At 33.7% G+C, this 18,486-nt stretch overlaps 1 protein-coding gene across 1 annotated transcript; it reads right to left on the bottom strand.

The window, feature by feature from the left end:
- Positions 1 to 5,746: 5,746 nt before the first annotated feature.
- LOC127091569 (probable CoA ligase CCL5) lies at positions 5,747 to 8,505 on the bottom strand. Its single transcript, XM_051030239.1, has 5 exons — positions 7,164 to 8,505; positions 6,572 to 6,717; positions 6,362 to 6,429; positions 6,175 to 6,277; positions 5,747 to 6,062 (listed from the first exon to the last, which is right to left on the bottom strand). Exons 1-5 carry the CDS (start codon positions 8,389 to 8,391, stop codon positions 5,949 to 5,951), a joined length of 1,659 nt encoding a protein of 552 aa, XP_050886196.1. The 5' UTR covers positions 8,392 to 8,505; the 3' UTR covers positions 5,747 to 5,948.
- Between the last annotated feature and the right edge of the window lie 9,981 nt (positions 8,506 to 18,486).

The raw sequence follows: 18,486 nt of genomic DNA, 5'->3' as shown, positions 1-18,486 counted from the left end.
CCTTTAATCTCTTCTCCTTTTTTTTTCTTCAGGAAATGGTGCCCAACTTAGCTTAAAGCACTTGAGGTTTAGATGAGAAACCTTAAGTGTTCAGGAATTGGAGCTCCGGTGAAAGGGTTAGGTCAAATCGCAACAGATATGGATTTGTTCTTTTTGGTTCTTGATTTTCCTGCCCCTTCTGTTTTTAAGCTTAGGTATTTATAGCATTAGGATTAGGTTTTGCTTTAATTAGTCAATTTTTTAGGAAATATTTGATGTAATCAGATTAGAAATAAGGATTTAATTTGAATTCTTTTAGGGTTTTCGATCTACAAATGTAACAGTTATGTGTTTGGTCTGATTTTTTGTATGTAATTTTGTTTCTCAAATGTATCCATGTTTTGATAATGGAAAGTTTTAATATTTCCTTTAATTTTGCTTTGATCCATTTTTGTTTTCTCTCTGCGCGTGATTAGGGTTTCTGAGAACCGAAATTGGGAATTAGGGGATTGAGGATTGGATCGGGTCATGGGAGTGACCTAGTGGGATGATGGACTTGAGTCACTTGATCCAACTAAATTGGACCTGAGTCTCGTACTGACTCAGTTGGACCTGGGCTTTGGTCAGCCGACTTGACTAGCCCATTTAATATAAAAAAACAGATTTAAAGAGTTAATAAGAAAAACTAATTACTCATAATGATATTAATCAAATATTCTAATAAAAACTAATTTGTTTCAATTGTTAATGTGATTAATAAATAGCATCCTAAATAATCTTAATGCAACTATCCCTAATCTAATTAGTCATAACTTGAACCACATTTTATTAATCTAATCGTAAATTAGCAAAATATAATTGATTTATTAATACTATAACCTTTAGTTAACTTAATTAGAACTACCCTAACTGGTTCTAAGAATTATCAGTTAATCTAGACGGATCAAGAAAAAGTCAAAATGGTTCTCCTTTGGTTTTTTAAGTCATTGGAATTGACCACATGACTTACCGGTTCTGGACGTGTTAGTGGTCTAGGTTAGGGAAGAAATGGTCAAAATTTAGGGTGAGACACACTAAATGGTAACTAGGAAAATGACCACGAAGAACAACAAAGGATCTTGAGACTAACAATGATGAAGGTCTGATGGTTGAGGAGAGGAAGGTGAGAGAGTATGAATGCTTTAAATTCATATTATCAGAGATGGGGGAGAGAAAGATATTGAGAAACAAATGTGAGTTGTGCAAGTCCTACATTGCTTTCAAAAGTGGAGGTTGTGCACTTTATAAGTGAGAGGACTCATACGCATATCACCTTAAGGTTTTGGATGAGTATGTGGCGTATCTCTCACTTATTTAGGTGAGTCTTTAACTTTTAGATGAGTCTTTAACTCAATGTGGATGCTTCCCCCACATGATTAACCAACAGTGGTATCAAAGCCTAGTTTGAGTAAGGGACTCACTCCTTGTATCAAAAGTCTTCCTAATAGTATCAAACCCTTGTTCGAGGGACCAACTCCTTGTATCTAAAGTCTTCCAAACATGGTGTGATGGTCAGGTGGCGTGTCTCGTTAAAGTGCATGTGACGTGATAAGGGTGTTTATTAACAGTGGTGCAAATATGTGGATGAAAGAGCTTTCGCTTAAAGGGGAGCATAGTGGATTGACCCATTCTTGTCATACCCCAAAATTTTCCCTCTCCTTTTGCTTTCATCTGGCTCATGATCTTTGATTCATATGTATAATCATTCCACATTCATCTATATCATTCATTTACAATTGCATTCTCAAATAAAGCACATTGATTCAAAGGTTCCTGCTATGTAGGAACAAAGCTAGTGGGTTAAGCTTATGCTATGTATGGACTATTTTGGTTCAAATAATGGTGTTTGGCTCATTTTTTGTGGACCAATTCTTATGAAACCCTAATTATTGGTTCTTGACACTTGTGGATCATGTAGTTTGCATCTTGATCTTGGGATTGATTGTAGAACCCTAATTCATGGAAGGTTGTCCTTGATCACTATGGATTGCATCATTATATTGATCTTTAGAATCAATTATCAAGTGTGATTTTGGTCAAGCAGGGGTCAACTTTAGGTTTGATGTTGACTATGAAATCTTGCATGGTTATTTGTTTTATTGATTATTTGGTCCAAAGCATTATTATTTAAAGTTCATTCAAGAAGGGCATTGCAAATTCCTATTCACAGTTATGATTCAAAGTCAAGATTTAAGATCAAGCTTGGAGGAAATTTCATTAAAGACCAAGGTTTTCAAATTCATTTTTTTCATTACAAAAGTCATTCAAGGTTCATTTCTAAATATCCATTTACATCACAAAAGTACAAAATCCAAAAACCTACAAAAAATAAAACTTTTACCTACAATTGATTTTGGTCAACTGTTGACTTTTTTGTCAACGAGTTGAACAAAGTCAACTCTAATAGTCCTAACCCTAATTACAAAAGTATATTTAATCCCAAGCTACCCCTAGTCTTGTTCTTCATTATTCTTTATGCATTCCCATCTCTTCACCATAAAAATATATTTGATCATGATTTCTTGATCATGATTTCTTGTTTCTTTAGGTTTGATTGATCATTGTTTGAGGATAATTTTTTTTTAAGTTGGGGAGCGTTCGACAAGTGCAAATTTTGTCTATTTTTGTACATATAAAACTTGACATTTTTCAGCTCTAATTTGCAATTTCAATAATTAATTTCTCTGATTTTTATATAGAATGTTATATATTTTGAATTTGGCCTTGGTATCCTTGATGTGTGTGCTAAGTGTAGAGCAAAGAAAATTGATTGAAAATAAAGCATGCTCGCCAGACGAGTTGTAGCAAGGAAGAAGCGAGCTCGCCTAGCGAGCTCGGGTGAGACAGACAAGATGAAATCCAAGGGCGTAACTTGCCTTGGTCGTCGGGCGAGGTTTGGTGAACTTGAGTTCTCCAGGTGAGACCTTGGTCGCCGGACGAGTGTAGATACTTTCCAAAGGCGGTTTGATGCATTTCTGAGTGACAGATGGACAATAAAGTGACTTTCGCTGGGAAAGACAAGAAAATTCTGACTTATATATATTGAATCTCATGTTGATATTTATAGGGCTATGAATTTTATTACATTTTGGAGCCACCGTTTTTTAGTTAGGAGAGATATATACTTAGAAAACAACAAGTGAGGGTGCTTCTTGAAGATCCGGAGTTGGATTTACCTATATCGTTGGGAAATCGCAGTGGATGTTTATTCATCTTCATTCTTTTCTCAAATTCCTTTCTTGTTGGAATTATATGTAAGTTCACTTTTATAATATGTATTTTTATTATTCATGGTGTTATGTATAATCTATTCACGAATCTATATCGATGTTATCCTTGTTTACTTGTTTATCAATTGATTTGGACTGTTATTAAGTAATACTCTTCGAATCTAGATCTAGGATAATCATTTGTTAGACGCTAAACTCTAGACATGGATTTCAATTTAACATTCACGTGAGTATCAAATCTTAATGCTCTGTATTATTTGATAGGCTGAGAGATCGTCAATTACACATTACGGTTGAACTCTCGACGGAAGTTTAGACATGAACTCTGTTGTGAGCGATACATGATGATATTGATAAGTGTTTAGATTGTGCATAACTGGTTGATAAATAACATGTTCGATAGGTGGATGAGATTCAATCTTGTAAAGCTCTCATATCTCTCTGAACCTTTATTTATTTATTCATCTATTTTACATAGCTTAACTTTAAATTTAAATCTTACAAACTCATGCTTAAAATCGTAGAGACTGTTGAACGGCGTTGATGTCGTACCAATACCTGTGGAGACGATAAAAATCAAAACACCTACTTTTCTTTGTTGCTTTACCGCTTCAACAATAACCAATGCCCACGTTTGAACCAATAGTTGTTTGTTTCGTATAGACAAACATTTGCTTTTGTTTTCTTGAAAGTCCTTTTATAGACAAAATCCTATCTTTTTTACCATTATGCCACCTTTACTCTTCGGTTCAGATTTAATTCCCATGTGGATGCAAACAATGCCATTATCTTTTGGTATAAACTATACCTTTCATCATTTATGTCAAAACTTTCTTTCTTTTCCTTATTAGTTCTACGAACTACGGAGCTCTGAATTTCTCATTGCACGATAAGAATACGTAGGCACGAAGATTCGAATCTTTGGCGAGCATATTTTTTCCCATTTCCTTCCATTCACCATCCAGATCTTTCATCATCCATCATTCAATATCTTCCTTCAATAAAATCATGCATCCCTAGTGATATACTTTCTCTTTGGACCAAATACAATATTTCTTTGGATTCTATCTATACCTTTTGGGCCAATAATCAATGACTGCCTTTGAACCAAGAGCTTTTTGTTTGTCTTGTATAGACAAATGGCCTATTTTGTTTCACTTTTTTTTGTAAGTCCTTATATAGGCAAAAAACCCTTTTATTTTTGGCTTTATGCCAACTTTTTTCATTGGTTCAGACATACCTATCCTATGGGTTTAAACCATACTTTCATCACAACTTCTTTGATCTTCCATCATTAGTTCTATGAACTACGGAGCTCTGAATTTCTTATTGCAATATAAGGATACGTAGGCATGAGGACCCTAATCCTTACAGAGTACTCTAATTATTCCATCATTTTTCCCCTTTTGCGAGTAACCTTCAAATAGTAACACTCATTCGAGCAAAGAACAATCAAAACGGTTCATGTTGAGTACAACGGATGTGAGGGGTGTTAATACCTTCCCATTGCATAACCGACTTACTTACCTATTTCTCTTCCCCCTGAGTTTTATCGATGTTTTTCCTTTCCTTCGGGAATAAATAAAGTTTGATGGCGACTTTGTTATATATTTGAATGTGCCTTGCGCTCGGATATTTTCCGCCTAACTTCATTTGACAGTTGTTAAATTCCTTGAGGGACTAGGTTTTAGCCAGAAGCCTCAAGAAATCATTGACGGATAGTCTTTGAGTTGTAATTTCTTAAAGGAATAAGTTTAGTCATAATCTTTGAGAAGTCATTGACAGATAGTCTTTGAGATTATAATCAATTTGATTATTGGATTAAGTGTTGTTGAGAAGACAAAATCATTAATGGCGAGCGGACTATATTAACTTGTCACTTTTATCATTTGTTGTTATTGTTTTTGGGTCATGAAAAATTGTCATAATTGAAATTCGATTCAACTCCCCATTTGTTCTGTTTACTGAACCTTCAGTTATATCCGTTGAATGTTCGATTCCATAACAAGTATCGATAACTTATTACATAACTCGTTAATTCAACTTCTTTCTTGTTTCAAAGGCGGGCCGCGTGTGCTAGTCACATGATCTCGCGCTACTAGCTACATGATTTGAGATTCTCTTCATCTTGCCTATATTAATTTAAGTGCTCCCATGATTCAGATTGTCTTCACCTTGCCTATTAATTTAAGTGCTCCCATGGACTCAACATGCTCTAGAGTCAATAGACCATCCGAATCCGATTAAGTTTTTATAGAGATCCATCCAGTCACTGGTCTAAACTCGTGTACTTCACCATGCAACATTTCCACTTAAATGAAAACTTCAAATTCTTCATTACCATAATTTCTATTTTACATTACTTTTCTAATTCCCTTTTTCAATTAAATCAACAACCATAATTGATGAGTTATATATGGTGACCATACACAATCTCCAACTTTTATGACAAAATATCATATCTCAAATTCATATCAATAATTGCCCCAATATAAGTATTGTTATTCAAATAATCATTTTTCATAGAAACCAAAACCACTCAGCGTTATTATTCTGCAATATGATTAAGAAGCACTCAGCAATATTGCTGATATTTAAAAATAAACAGTCGTATGACAGAACACATATGGTTGAAAGAATTCGTCCATCAACGAAATGCAGTAGAAACCTATACTGTGATTTACAATCTCAAAAAAGCATTCAGATTTTAGACGTAGCAAGGGCGATGAGATCCTTCCGAAGAATTTTACCAGATGGATTTTTGGGTACAGATGATATGAATGCCACTTTTCGAATTCTTTTGTATGGAGCCACCTATACAATACAGAAAAATAAAAACAAACAATTTAATTTTTTAATTTAGTTTTGAATCTCAAAATCCAAGCATCCAATAAAATTTGTTGAGAAATGTTTAAAACAAACAAACCTGCTCCGCAACAAAATCCATTACTTGAGTTTGTGATAAGTTACTTCCCGACTTCCTTACCACATATGCCATTGGACATTGCCCAGCCTCTTTATCTGGATACCTGATATTCATATTCATAAACATTCAAAACATGATTTTAACAATTAAGATACTAGTATAATTGATATGTAAATGAAAAACTTACGGTATAACAGCAGCATCTAAAATAGCAGGATGAGTGAGCAACAACGCCTCTAGTTCTGCTGGAGGGACCTGTAACAAGATACCTTTCATGAGAATAACAATATTTATGCTCTTAATCTTGTGCTAAGTTAAATATGCGGCATTGCAGTAGCCAAAATGTGAATACTACTATACTGCATTAGATAGATAGAATTCATCAATCAACAATAACCTGATATCCCTTGTATTTGATAAGCTCTTTCAGACGATCCACCACAAATAAGAATCCATCATTATCAATATAGCATACATCCCCTGTTCTTAACCAACCCTCTGGATTAATAGTTGATGTTGTCGCCTCCTCGTTGCTAAAATAACCTGCCATCACCAACCATATCTTTCATGTTCATCCAAACAGCATCACTCATTAAACTTTTATTCACCCAAGTGCTTATGTCTAATAGGAGCAACCGATTATAGTAAGTCTTTATTCATTCATGAACTTTAGTGTTATTATAAACCGGTTGAAAGAGTCACGCACGTTTAATAAATGGTTACTACTAAGCAGTTTTCATTAGTAATTATTTTAGAAAATATTGGATAGACATCTAGTCGGGTGAAGCATTTGAGAATCATTAAATTCCAAAAGTAAACTACAGATGTTATGTAAACGGGTGGATCATCCGAGGGGTGTTTTATCTGGCAAATCTAATTTTTTATTCATTCAAGTGATCTTCCTAATAAAATAAAAAAAACATGGAAATTTATTAGTAATTAAAGCCGAAACAAAACGAATACGGAAAGGAATAAAAAAGAAGACAAACCTTTCATGATGGTGGGACCCCTGAGCCAAAGCTCACCAGTCTGATTAACCGGTAGCGGCTTACCAGTTTCCGTATGAACAATCATAGCCTCCGTCAAACAAGCAATAAGCCCAGCCGTGCCGTACCTACGGCTCTCTTCCAAAGATTCCGTGGAAGCCCCAATTCCAGAAGATTCTGTCAGACCATAACCCTGAAGGATCCGTACGTTAGGGTACTTTTCAATAAACCCTTCTGTAACCTCTTTACTCAGAGGAGCCCCACCGGAGACCACCGAATGAAGGGAACTCAAATCGTACTTGCTCTTAATCGCATCTGCGTTGTTCAGCATAGCAACCAGTATGGGCGGCACCAGCGGTAAGAACGAGGCTCTGAATTTCTCAATGGATGAAAGCAGGTCATGCATCTCGAACTTGGAGAGGACAACGATGGTTGAACCTAATGCGAGAAGCCCCGTAGCAAACACCGCAAGACCGTATATATGAAACATTGGAACCGTACATATGAATGTTTCTCCACGATCCTCTTCTTCTTTACTGAACCTAGACATTACGATTTGAACCATCGCTATCAGGTTCTTGTGGGAAGATACTACTCCTTTGCTGGGTCCAGTAGTTCCGGAAGAGTAAAGTAGAGTGGCCGTGTCGTCCTGGTTGACTCGCTCACTCACTCTACTCAACTCCGGTTCTTTCTCCATCATTTTCTCCAGTGTGTTTGTTGATGATGAGTTGCCGTCTGTGTCCATGAGAATAATTGGGAGTGAGGGGGATGCTCCAGTGATTTTGGAAACGAGTTGAGGGGTTGTGAAGGCGAGGACGGGTTTGGAGTCTGCGATCTGCTTTGCGATTTCGCGTGTTGTGTTGAGGGGATTGGTGGTAGTGATGACGGCGCCGAGGGACATGACGGAGAGACAGACGACGGGAAAGTAGATGGAGTTGGGAGATAAGAGGAGGATGACGTCGCCTTTTCGAATTCCCATGGTGGAGAGTGAGGAGGTGACGGAATCAACAGCTCGCCAGAGTTGTTGGTAGGTGAATTGACGGCCGGTGGAGGCGTCGATGAAGGCGATGTTGCCGTGATGAGCGCGGGAGGAGATGAAAGTGGTGGCATCTAAGGAGTGGTTTGGAGGAAGAGAGAGAGGTTTTCTTTTGCTGTAGAAGACTGAATTGGAACTGCAAAACCCGCTTCTTGGGTCGATTATAGTATTCAAATTTCCACGTTGTAGCTCCATTTCTCTGTTTTCTTCCTCTACTTTATGTTAGGAGTATCAAAGTGGTGGTAGTGCTGATGCTAACTGTGTTATTTGTAGTACATATCACCCCTCATTATTTGTAGTATCTTTTTAAACAATAATGATTTAATTAATTAACTTAACAGTATAAAGTTCTTTTTGGGTAGTAGTAAACGTGAGAAGCGTGTTTTTATTTGAAGTGGTTCAATGGACGGTGGTCATAACAATGGACATACGTGCGGTGGATGGTGAAGTCTTTCTATTCCCAAGCGACTCTTCTAGCCTTGCCCTTTCCCACTTTTGACTGCCTTCTTTCAATGCATACTCGTCACACAATTTATACCTCTCATGAAAATATTTCATCATATGTGTTTCCTCGAGTCTTTATCAAATACATAGATTTTAATTGACATCACTTATAAAAAGATACTACTATTGAATTTTGTGGAAAAATCTTAGACAAGAGTTAACGTAGCTTTTAGAAATAACCATTCATAATTATTTTTATTAATTAAAAAAAATTATCTCTTATTTACTATCTAAAGATTTTAAATTAAAATAAGTTCAAAATTTAATTTAACTTTATTGATTATTTTTAAGAATATAGATATAATTGTCAAATTTTGTTATAAAAAATATTAATATATAAATTTGTTTTAAAAATATATTATAATTTTTATAATATTCATTACACAATTTTCAACCTATATTATTTTATATATTTGATTCTAGATGTCTCGTAGGAATGACTAGGTTAATCGAACTAGGTTTTAAAAAATCTAAGTTTTATCTGTCAAAAAAATTGAAGCTTAAGTTTGCTATGTAGTCTTTCATTGACTTATTTTTAGTTCGGACTTTTTCGAAAATATGATTAGTTTGTTAGCTTACATAAAAGTTTATTTATTTTAAATATATATAAATAAATAATTTAAATAATATTTAAATGGATAACAAATTAAAAGACAAATTAGACTAATTTTTTTTATCGATTTATTTTAACTTATCTTTTAGTATAAGTTTTTGTGAGACTATTTATTTAAGAAAACTTATGAAAATAACATATAACATTGTTTATAAAATATTTTCATCTTATTTTCATAAGTTTTTTAAAATAATCAAAAAAAAAAATATGTATAAATCTAACCTAACACAATAATAATAAAAAAGTTATTCAAATAGATTGATCTGATAAATTTAAAAGGTTTTTTTTATGATCTAAGGCATACTCTTTTTTTAGTTAAATCGATTTATAAAAAACTCAATCTTTTTTTATTTTAAAAAAAAAACATGCTCTCTCATGAGTATATATAGATTAGATAGGATACTTTTGTTAATCAATATGAACATATTTTTATCCATAATATTTTATTAATATTTTTTATATTGATATAATATTTTATCAATTTATTATTTCAATCAACTTCAAATTTGATGTACCTTATTCATTACTATTTGTTTTAGGTCCGGAAGATTGTCATGATTTTTATTAATTTCTTGAAGATAAACAGTTAGTTGGATTGTGAAAAATGCATTGTATATTCTAGATTCTTAAATGTGTGAAGTTTTTGGTATATCAATGTGAAAAATACTCTACTATGTTTAATAGTCAGGATCTTTGGCAATTTTTTTAATTGTATTTTGCTTGATATATTTATTACTAGACAAAATAATATTTTTATTATAGTATTCTTTTATATATATATAATATTAATATTTATGAAAAATTATATACTAGACAAAATAATATATTTTTATTATAATATTCTTTTATATATATAATATTAATATTTATGAAAATTTATATACTAGACAAAATAATATATTTTTATTATGTATTCTTTTTTATATTATTAATATTTATATATATGTTTAATGAAAATATATGATTGTATTCTTTTTGAGATTTTTGTGATAATTCGTATTTGAGACAAAAAAAAATTATCTCAATGATTCAGTGAAAGATAATAAATAATGTTTTTGTTGAGTTCCTTGCCACCTCTTTTGTCCAGATCCATTTTTTAAAAAAAAAATAGTATATAATCTTACCATCGGAGAGAACTCAAGGGACCAATCTCAATGTCCATCTTTAAAACCTCTATATATTAACATAATTTAATATAAGAAATATTTATATTAACGGTACATAAACTCATCATGAATGAGAGGAAGAGTTTGTTGTTATGCACCAAGAAGTTGGTTATGCAGCAAGAGAAGAAGATGAAAAATAGTTGCATTCAAGAAGAAGAAGAAAGAAGAAAGATTATTGTTTCATTGATTGATCAATAATAAGATACAAATTGTTTATATATACAAGAGTAAAGAGTATTGGAAGCTAATGTGGGACTGCTGTACATAATAATAAGCTGTTAATTCTAATATCCCCCCTCAAGGTGGACTTTGGATACTACAAAGGCCTAGCTTGGATATAAGAGAAGTGAAAAGTGGAGAATGTAAAGGTTTAGTGAACACATCTGCCAGTTGCTCTTTAGTAGAGATAAGCATCAAGTGAATGAGTTTAGACACAATCTTTTATCTAATGACATAGCAATCCAACTCAATGTGTTTACTCCTTTCATGAAAGGTAGGATTGTGGGCAAGATACACGGCGGATTTGTTGTCATAGTAAACAGCAGCAGCTTGAGGAAATTCAATGAGGAAATCACGAAAGAGGAATTGCAGCCATTGTAGTTCACAAGATAAATAGGCCAATGCTCTATATTCTGCTTCAGTGGAAGAACGGGAAACGGTGTTTTGTTTCTTAGATTTCCAGCAAATGAGTGAGGAACCAAAGATAACACAAAAGCATGTGATGGAATTTCGGGTTTCTGGACATCTGGCCCAATCTGAATCTGCAAATCCATAGAGTTTGAGGGAGCTAACAGCAGAAAAGAAAATACCCTTGGCAGGTGCAGACTTGAGGTATCTTAATATTCTTGTGGCAGCTTGGTAATGAGGAGTAAGAGGCTTTGCAATATATTGGCTCAAATGTTGTACAGCATAAGAGATATCGGGCCTGCTGTTAGTAAGGTAGATTAGGCGACCAATGAGTCTCCTGTAGGATGATGGATCAGCAAGAGGTTGGCCAACTGAAGCAGACAATTTTAGATTGGGAAGGTATGGATGATGGTTTGGCTGCCAAATATCCTGTGTCTTCAAGCAGATGTAGAGTGTATTTCCTTTGGTTCATGAAAATGCCCTTGGTCGACCTAGCAATCTTAAAACCCAAAAAGTACCTCAGCTTACCTAGGTCTTTGATGCTAAACTGTTGGTTCAAAAGATGCTTAACAAAGTTAATTTCATCAGGGGAATTACCAGCTAGAACTATGTCATCCACATACACTAGTAAAGTTGTGAAACTTGTGGAGGTGGATTTAACATACAAAGAGCAATCAGCTTGAGATTGTGAATAGCCAAGAGAAATTAAAAAAGAAGAAAGTTTAGCATACCATTGCCTACTAGCCTGCTTCAAACCATATAGGGATTTATGAAGTTTGCAGACCTGTGAGGGATTGGAAGTGACAAGTCCAGGAGGTAATGTCATATACACTTCTTCATGTAAATCTCCATGCAGAAAAGCATTATTAACATCTAATTGCTCTAGGTGTCAACCTTTGATAGAAGCTATAGCCAAAAGAACTCGAACTGTGGTTATCTTAGCCACAAGAGAAAGGGTATCAAAGTAGTCTACTCCCTCCATCTGTGTATAACCTTTTGCTACAAGCCTTGCTTTATATCTTTCTATGGATCCATCTGCCTTGTATTTCACTTTATAGACCCATTTGCATCCAATTGGTACCTTACCAGGTGGAAGATCCACTAATGTCCAAGTATGGTTATCATCAAGAGCCTGCAATTCAACATTCATATCATGCTTCCAACATTCAAATTTGTTAGCCTGTAGAAAACTAGATGGTTCATGATTTGAGGAAATCGAGCAACAAAAATGATGGAAATCTGGGGAGCAATTGTTGTAGGGCAAAACTGAAGACAGAGGATAATTAACTTTAGAAGAGGAAGTATTGGCAGAAGTAGAAAAACAGTGATAATCAGCAAGATATGAGGGAGGATTAGAGGTTCTAGTAGAGTGTCTTATAGAAGGATGATCATCATTAAGATTGACATGAGGATGAATAGGACTGATGGATAAGGGAGATGGTGGAGAGTTTTGGACATGAGGGATTGTACTGGGATTATCATTAATGAGGAGATTATGAGGAGATCCTGAATTGGGCAAGATATTATTTGATGGTTGCAGAGCAGGTAGGGTATTATCTGTTGGTTGCAGTGCGGGAGGGTGATTGTCTGATGGTTGCAATGCATGAGAGTGATTGCCCGGTGGTTGTATTTCAGGCAGGATATTGTCTGAGGGTACAATATGGACTGTATCATCACATAAAGTAAAAGCAGGATTGGTACTGTCACTAGGAGCAGAGCTTTGTCTATCTTGGGAATGAATTCGAGATTTGAAAGGAAAGGTGTTTTCATAAAATATCACATGTCTTGAGACAAAAATACTGTGATGAGTCAAGTCATACATGATGTAGCCTTCAGTGCCCTCTTTATAACCTATGAAAACAGCCTTGCGTGCTCTAGGGTCAAATTTGGTTCTATGGGCCATAAGAGATGTAACATAGCATAAACAGCCAAACACTTTAAGGTGCATGAGGGAGGGAAGCTCCTGATATAGAATATCATATGGGCATTTTAGTTTAAGTAAAAGGGTAGGGAGTCTGTTAATGATGTGGATAGCTTGCTGCACACAAAAATTCCACATGGTTAAAGGCACATTGGATTGGAAATGCAAGGCCCTAGCTACATTAAGGATGTGTTGATGTTTCCTCTCAACAATTCCATTTTGTTGAGGGGTTTCAACACAGGATTTTTGATGTAGAATGCCCTTAGCAAATAAGAAATTGTTTAAGGCTAGAAACTCTGCACCATTATTAGATCTCAAGCATTTTACATGTTTATTAAATTGTTTCTCAACACATGCTACAAAGTTCATAAAGCTATCTCTAGTTTCAGCTTTGGTTTTAAGGAAAATCACCCATGTGAACCTAGAGTGATCATCAACTAGAGTGAGAAAGTACTTGTGGCCTAACATAGAGACAGTAGAAAAGGGCCCCCATAAATCATCATGAAGAATGTTAAAAACCTCATTAGTGCAAGTAATACTATCAGGAAATGGGAGTTTTCTTTGTTTGGCAAAGTGACAAGAATCACAAGGGGAAACATTGTCATTACAAGAAACAAAAGGGAAAATCTTAGCTATGGTTTGTAAACCTTTATGAGATGGATGGCCTAGCCTCATATGCCATATATCATCATCAGTAGATACAGGGTTACAGGAAGGAGGGGATAGATTGGAATGAAGGACATATAAACCATTTTGCAGATCAACTATACCAATCGTTTCCATGGAAGGATTATGCATAATAGAGCAAGAGTTAGCATTGAATTGAACAAAACAATTGTTGCTTTGAGACAATTTTGCTACTGAGATAAGATTGACATTGAAAGAAGGGATATAAAGAACATTGTGCAATGTTAGAGATGGTGTAAGTTTGACATAACCATAAATTGAAGCAGACAATTGAGAACCATTGGGTAGAGTGACAGATATAGGAACAATGTTATGATAACTATTAAAGGCTGAAAGATTAAAGGATATATGGTATGTAGCTCATGTATCAAGGATCCACAAGAAATGAGGCTTACCATTGGCATTGGATGATAAGGAATTTAGCACAAGAGGAGATGTAGACACTTAATTGGCTGTGGAAACAGGTTGTGAATGTTGAAGCAGTGCCAAAATGTTGTTGTATTGCTCTTGAGTCAAGCCATAAGAGGAGTGTTGGAACTTGAACCTGATGCAGTTACCTCTGATGCAGTATTAGTTGTTGCAGATTGCTGAGAACTGAAGCCATTACCTTTGGATTTGTGTTTGAATCCTAGTGGATACCCATGCTTGATGAAACAAGTATCAATGGTGTGGTTATTTCTTCCACAATGAGTACAGACATGATTTTGGCCTCTTGAACCAGCTGTACCCTGATATTTACCTCTGTATGAATTGAATTTGTTTGGCTGAACATCATGAGATACACTCAAGGCTATGCTCTCTTCACTATTGCCAACACTTGGAATAACTGCAAGGTTAACATGATTCATTTCTCTTTCTTGCTGAATTACCAGAGAAAAGGTTTTATCAATGTCAGGTAATGGATTCATCATCATAATTTGGCTCTTGGAATGAGTAAACTTCTCATTCAAACCCTTAAGAAATCGAATTACATAATCTTGATCCCTATATCAATGAATCGATTCTGAAGCATCATAAGAACAGGGAATTGCACATGAACAAGATGGAATTGGACGATAAGTTTCCAATTCATCCCATAGAACTTTCAAATGAGTAAAATAGTTGGATACGTCTAAGGTACCTTGGAGGAACATGTAGAGGTCTTCTTGAATGTCAGATATGCGGAAAATGTCATTGTGAGAAATTCGAATCTGCAGATTCTTCCAAACGCTCGCAGTTGTGTCAATCCATAGAACTGAGCGCGCAATTGGTGCAGAGATTGAACGTTGTATCCACGCAAGAACCACCGTGTTGCAACGGATCCACAACGCATAGAGAACGTCTGAGACAGAGGGTTTTGGAAGAGTGTCGTAGATGAATTTGTCCTTATTTTTGGAGATCAACGCATTTTGCATTGAGCGAGACCAGGTGTGGTAATTTTTGTCATCGAGCGGTGAAGAAACGAGAACAAGAGCCGGATTCTTGTTCGGATGCAGGTAGTAAGGGTTAGCAGAGTTGGTAGCGAAATCCGTAAAACTCTGAGCAGCCATTGTTGCAGAGTTAAAGAAACAAGAAGGAAGAAGAAAAGGAAGAAGGAGAACAATGGCTACCAGAGCTGAGATAGCTCTGATACCATATTAACAGTACATAAACTCATCATGAATGAGAGAAAGAGCTTGTTGTTATGCACCAAGAAGTTGGTTATGCAACAAGAGAAGAAGATGAAAAACAGTTGCATTCAAGAAGAAGAAGAAAGAAGAAAGATTACTGTTTCATTGATCGATCAATAATAAGATACAAATTGTTTATATATACAAGAGTAAAGAGTATTGGAAGCTAATGTGGGACTGTTGTACATAATAATAACCTGCTAATTCTAATAATTTACATTTAACAAGATTTGAAGCTAAAATCGTGAGAGGAGTATACTCTCAAGATCTGATCCATAATTAGTTCCTACAACACCCAGTGGGGCAAAAGAAATTATCATGTCCCTCATTTTTTAGCAAATTTAACACACCTTATATATTTGTTTTTCAATTGTGTTTTTAATTAATGTTATGTATATTGTTTTTAAATTATTTTTCTTATTCTATATAAATAATAATGTTAATAATATATAGAAGAAATTATAATAACTTTCTATGAATTATATCAAAACAAAAACAACTTCTTCTTTTTTCAAGCATCACATATAATTCCTATTGTTATATTTTATGAAGTTTTCGTTAAAAAATAAACGTTAAAATATAAATTTTATTAATTTAAAACTTCTCATACTCTCTTTAAAAAAATTATCGTTTATTTCAGTCGCTCATCTTCTTTGTCTCTCTCTTTCGTTCATCATCAACTCTAATATTTATGTTCATCAATGTTCAACACCGCTCTTGTCGGTTCTTGTAGTGTGTAGTTCTATGTGTCATGATACTTGTGGTACATGTCATCATATTATCGTTCTTAGTGTAAAAGTCTTCGTTCTTATAATATGTATCATCGGTATTTCTGTACGGGTTTTCATTCTTGTTTTACGTGTCTACGTTATTACCGTACCCATTATTGTGTTGTAGTTATTGCTGTGTGTATTGGTGTTCTTGCAGTATATTGACGACTTTCGGCTTTTGTGACAGTTTTTCAATTGGAATGAGTTTTATATTGACGTTTTTCAGCTTTTGTGGCAGAAGCATGTGTGTCATTTTTCTCATTTGAATGTTTATCCGGATCATTTGTGTCTCATGTAATTGTTATGGTCACATTTCATTTCATATGATATATACAACAATCATCTTTTAGATAAAAGAATTAATAATTGTATTTTGAATTGGTGAAGTTTTGTTATTGTTGTAGGACAATTTTCTTATGATGAGTATGATTCAATATGGAAAAGGAAATTGACTCTTTACAATTAGATTTTAGGTACTGAATGAAAAAAGAATGATTGAATATGTTTCTTGAAGCGTGCACGGGGACATATATAATTTTTGTAATTTTTAGTATTTTATGTAATAAATAAATAGTTGTGATACACTATTTTATTATTATTTTATAGTAATTATTTTAACACTTAATAAATAATTTTTTTAACTATTATTCTTAAAATATTGTAAATATTCTACTTTATAAATATTTTATTTAAAAAAAAACTATAAAATTTTAATAAATAAACTTTGAAGAAATATCTTGGATAAAAATCCAGGATGTTACAAACAACGATGAACAACCGTTGTTAGTTAAGGTGTGATTGTATGTGAGTTATTTACAACCACAGTCCAATGTCTGCGGCAGAAAACTGGAAAACGTGTTACCTATAACAACGGTTGTTTTAAATACCCCTGGTGAAATGTCTATCAACATTTTTTATTTTTGCAACATGTTTTGCCTAACTACATTGATAACTTTCATCATAATGTATAATATTAAATATTTTTAACACAAGAACAAACAAGAACAACAAGAACAATAATAATAACAACAAGAATAATAACAACGACAAGAACACTAAGAACAACAAGAACACTAACAAGAACAATAGCAACAACAATAACAAAAACAAGGACAACAACAAAAACAAAAATAATAGCAACAACAACAACAACAACAAAAAGAAGAAGAAGAACAACAAAAATAACAACAAGAGCAAGAAACGAAGAAGAAGAACAACAAAATAAATAAATAAAATCGTTAAACAATAACAACAAAAACAACAACAACAACAACGAAATAAATAAATAAAATCATTAAATAATAACATTTTACCTAACACAACAACAACAAATAACGCTGCTAAGTTGAAACCATACTTTTTATGCCTCGTTCAATTCAGAGAAGACATAACGAAGTTCCGAAATTCATTAATGAAATAAATATTTAAGTTTCATTTATGGAAGAAATGATGTTTCCAAGCTTGTTTTAGTGGATGAATATTGTTTCGTAAATAAAAGAAGTTTGAAGGCAGGAGATGAAATTTGTCTAAGTTCGTATAGCGCAAAAGTGAATGAAGTATGAGCGTTATAATGGAAATAAAACTCATGATGTTAATTTGTCAAAATTAAGGGTGTACATGGGTTGAGTCAACCCATAAAGTTTGGTAAAATCCATAAAAAAAGTTGAGTTGGGTCGGATAATTAGGTGAATATGACTTTAAAAACTAAAAAAACCCATTAAAAACTGTGTTTTGGGTAAAAACGAGTCCATACCCAAAAAAAAAACCACGGACACACTAATCAAATATTTATTATTATAATTTTAATGATTTTGACAAATATTAACTTAATTTTAGTATTTTAACATACTATTTTAGTGAACAATTACTTTAACTAATTAAATGTTTCACTCTTTAGTTATTTTGATACTAATACAATTTTATATTATGCAACTTTAGTTTGTTACTAGTATTTTATGACAATTTTTATTAATTGACGATGTCGTTTATTATTTTATGATGCTAAAAGATAGTAAAAATAGATTACCTATATTTTTAAGAAGATAAAAATATTGAGTAATTTTTATAAAAATAATATGATGACTCATCATTTAGTCATTTAATATTAATAAAACAGAAAAATTATCTGAGCAACCTACTACCTAACTCAACTCAACTAAAAAATGAGTGGATTTGCCGAAACCGACCCATTAGTGTAACATGTGGCTATTTTATTTCATAAAAATCAGAAATTTTTTATATCGATTGGGTATTGGGTTTGGCTAAACCCAACAAAAACCGACTCACGTATACCCCTAGACAAAACGTCGTATTTAAAAGAGATTTTTTAATGCACTGTATATGTTTCTTAGCC

Source organism: Lathyrus oleraceus, chromosome 6, assembly GCF_024323335.1.
Source record: "Lathyrus oleraceus cultivar Zhongwan6 chromosome 6, CAAS_Psat_ZW6_1.0, whole genome shotgun sequence".
In the NCBI taxonomy this organism is placed as follows: Eukaryota; Viridiplantae; Streptophyta; class Magnoliopsida; order Fabales; family Fabaceae; genus Lathyrus; species Lathyrus oleraceus.
This window is presented reverse-complemented; position numbering and strand designations above follow the sequence as displayed.

Bases quoted from the DNA above. Each gene is read 5' to 3' on its own strand.
- LOC127091569 (XM_051030239.1), bottom strand. From the start codon at position 8,391: ATGGAGCTACAACGTGGAAATTTGAATACTATAATCGACCCAAGAAGC. The intron at 6,718-7,163 runs GTTTGTCTTCTT...TGGTGATGGCAG, and splicing joins GGGTCCCACCATCATGAAAG to GTTATTTTAGCAACGAGGAG. The intron at 6,063-6,174 runs GTTTGTTTGTTT...TGTATTGTATAG, and splicing joins TGGATTTTGTTGCGGAGCAG to GTGGCTCCATACAAAAGAAT.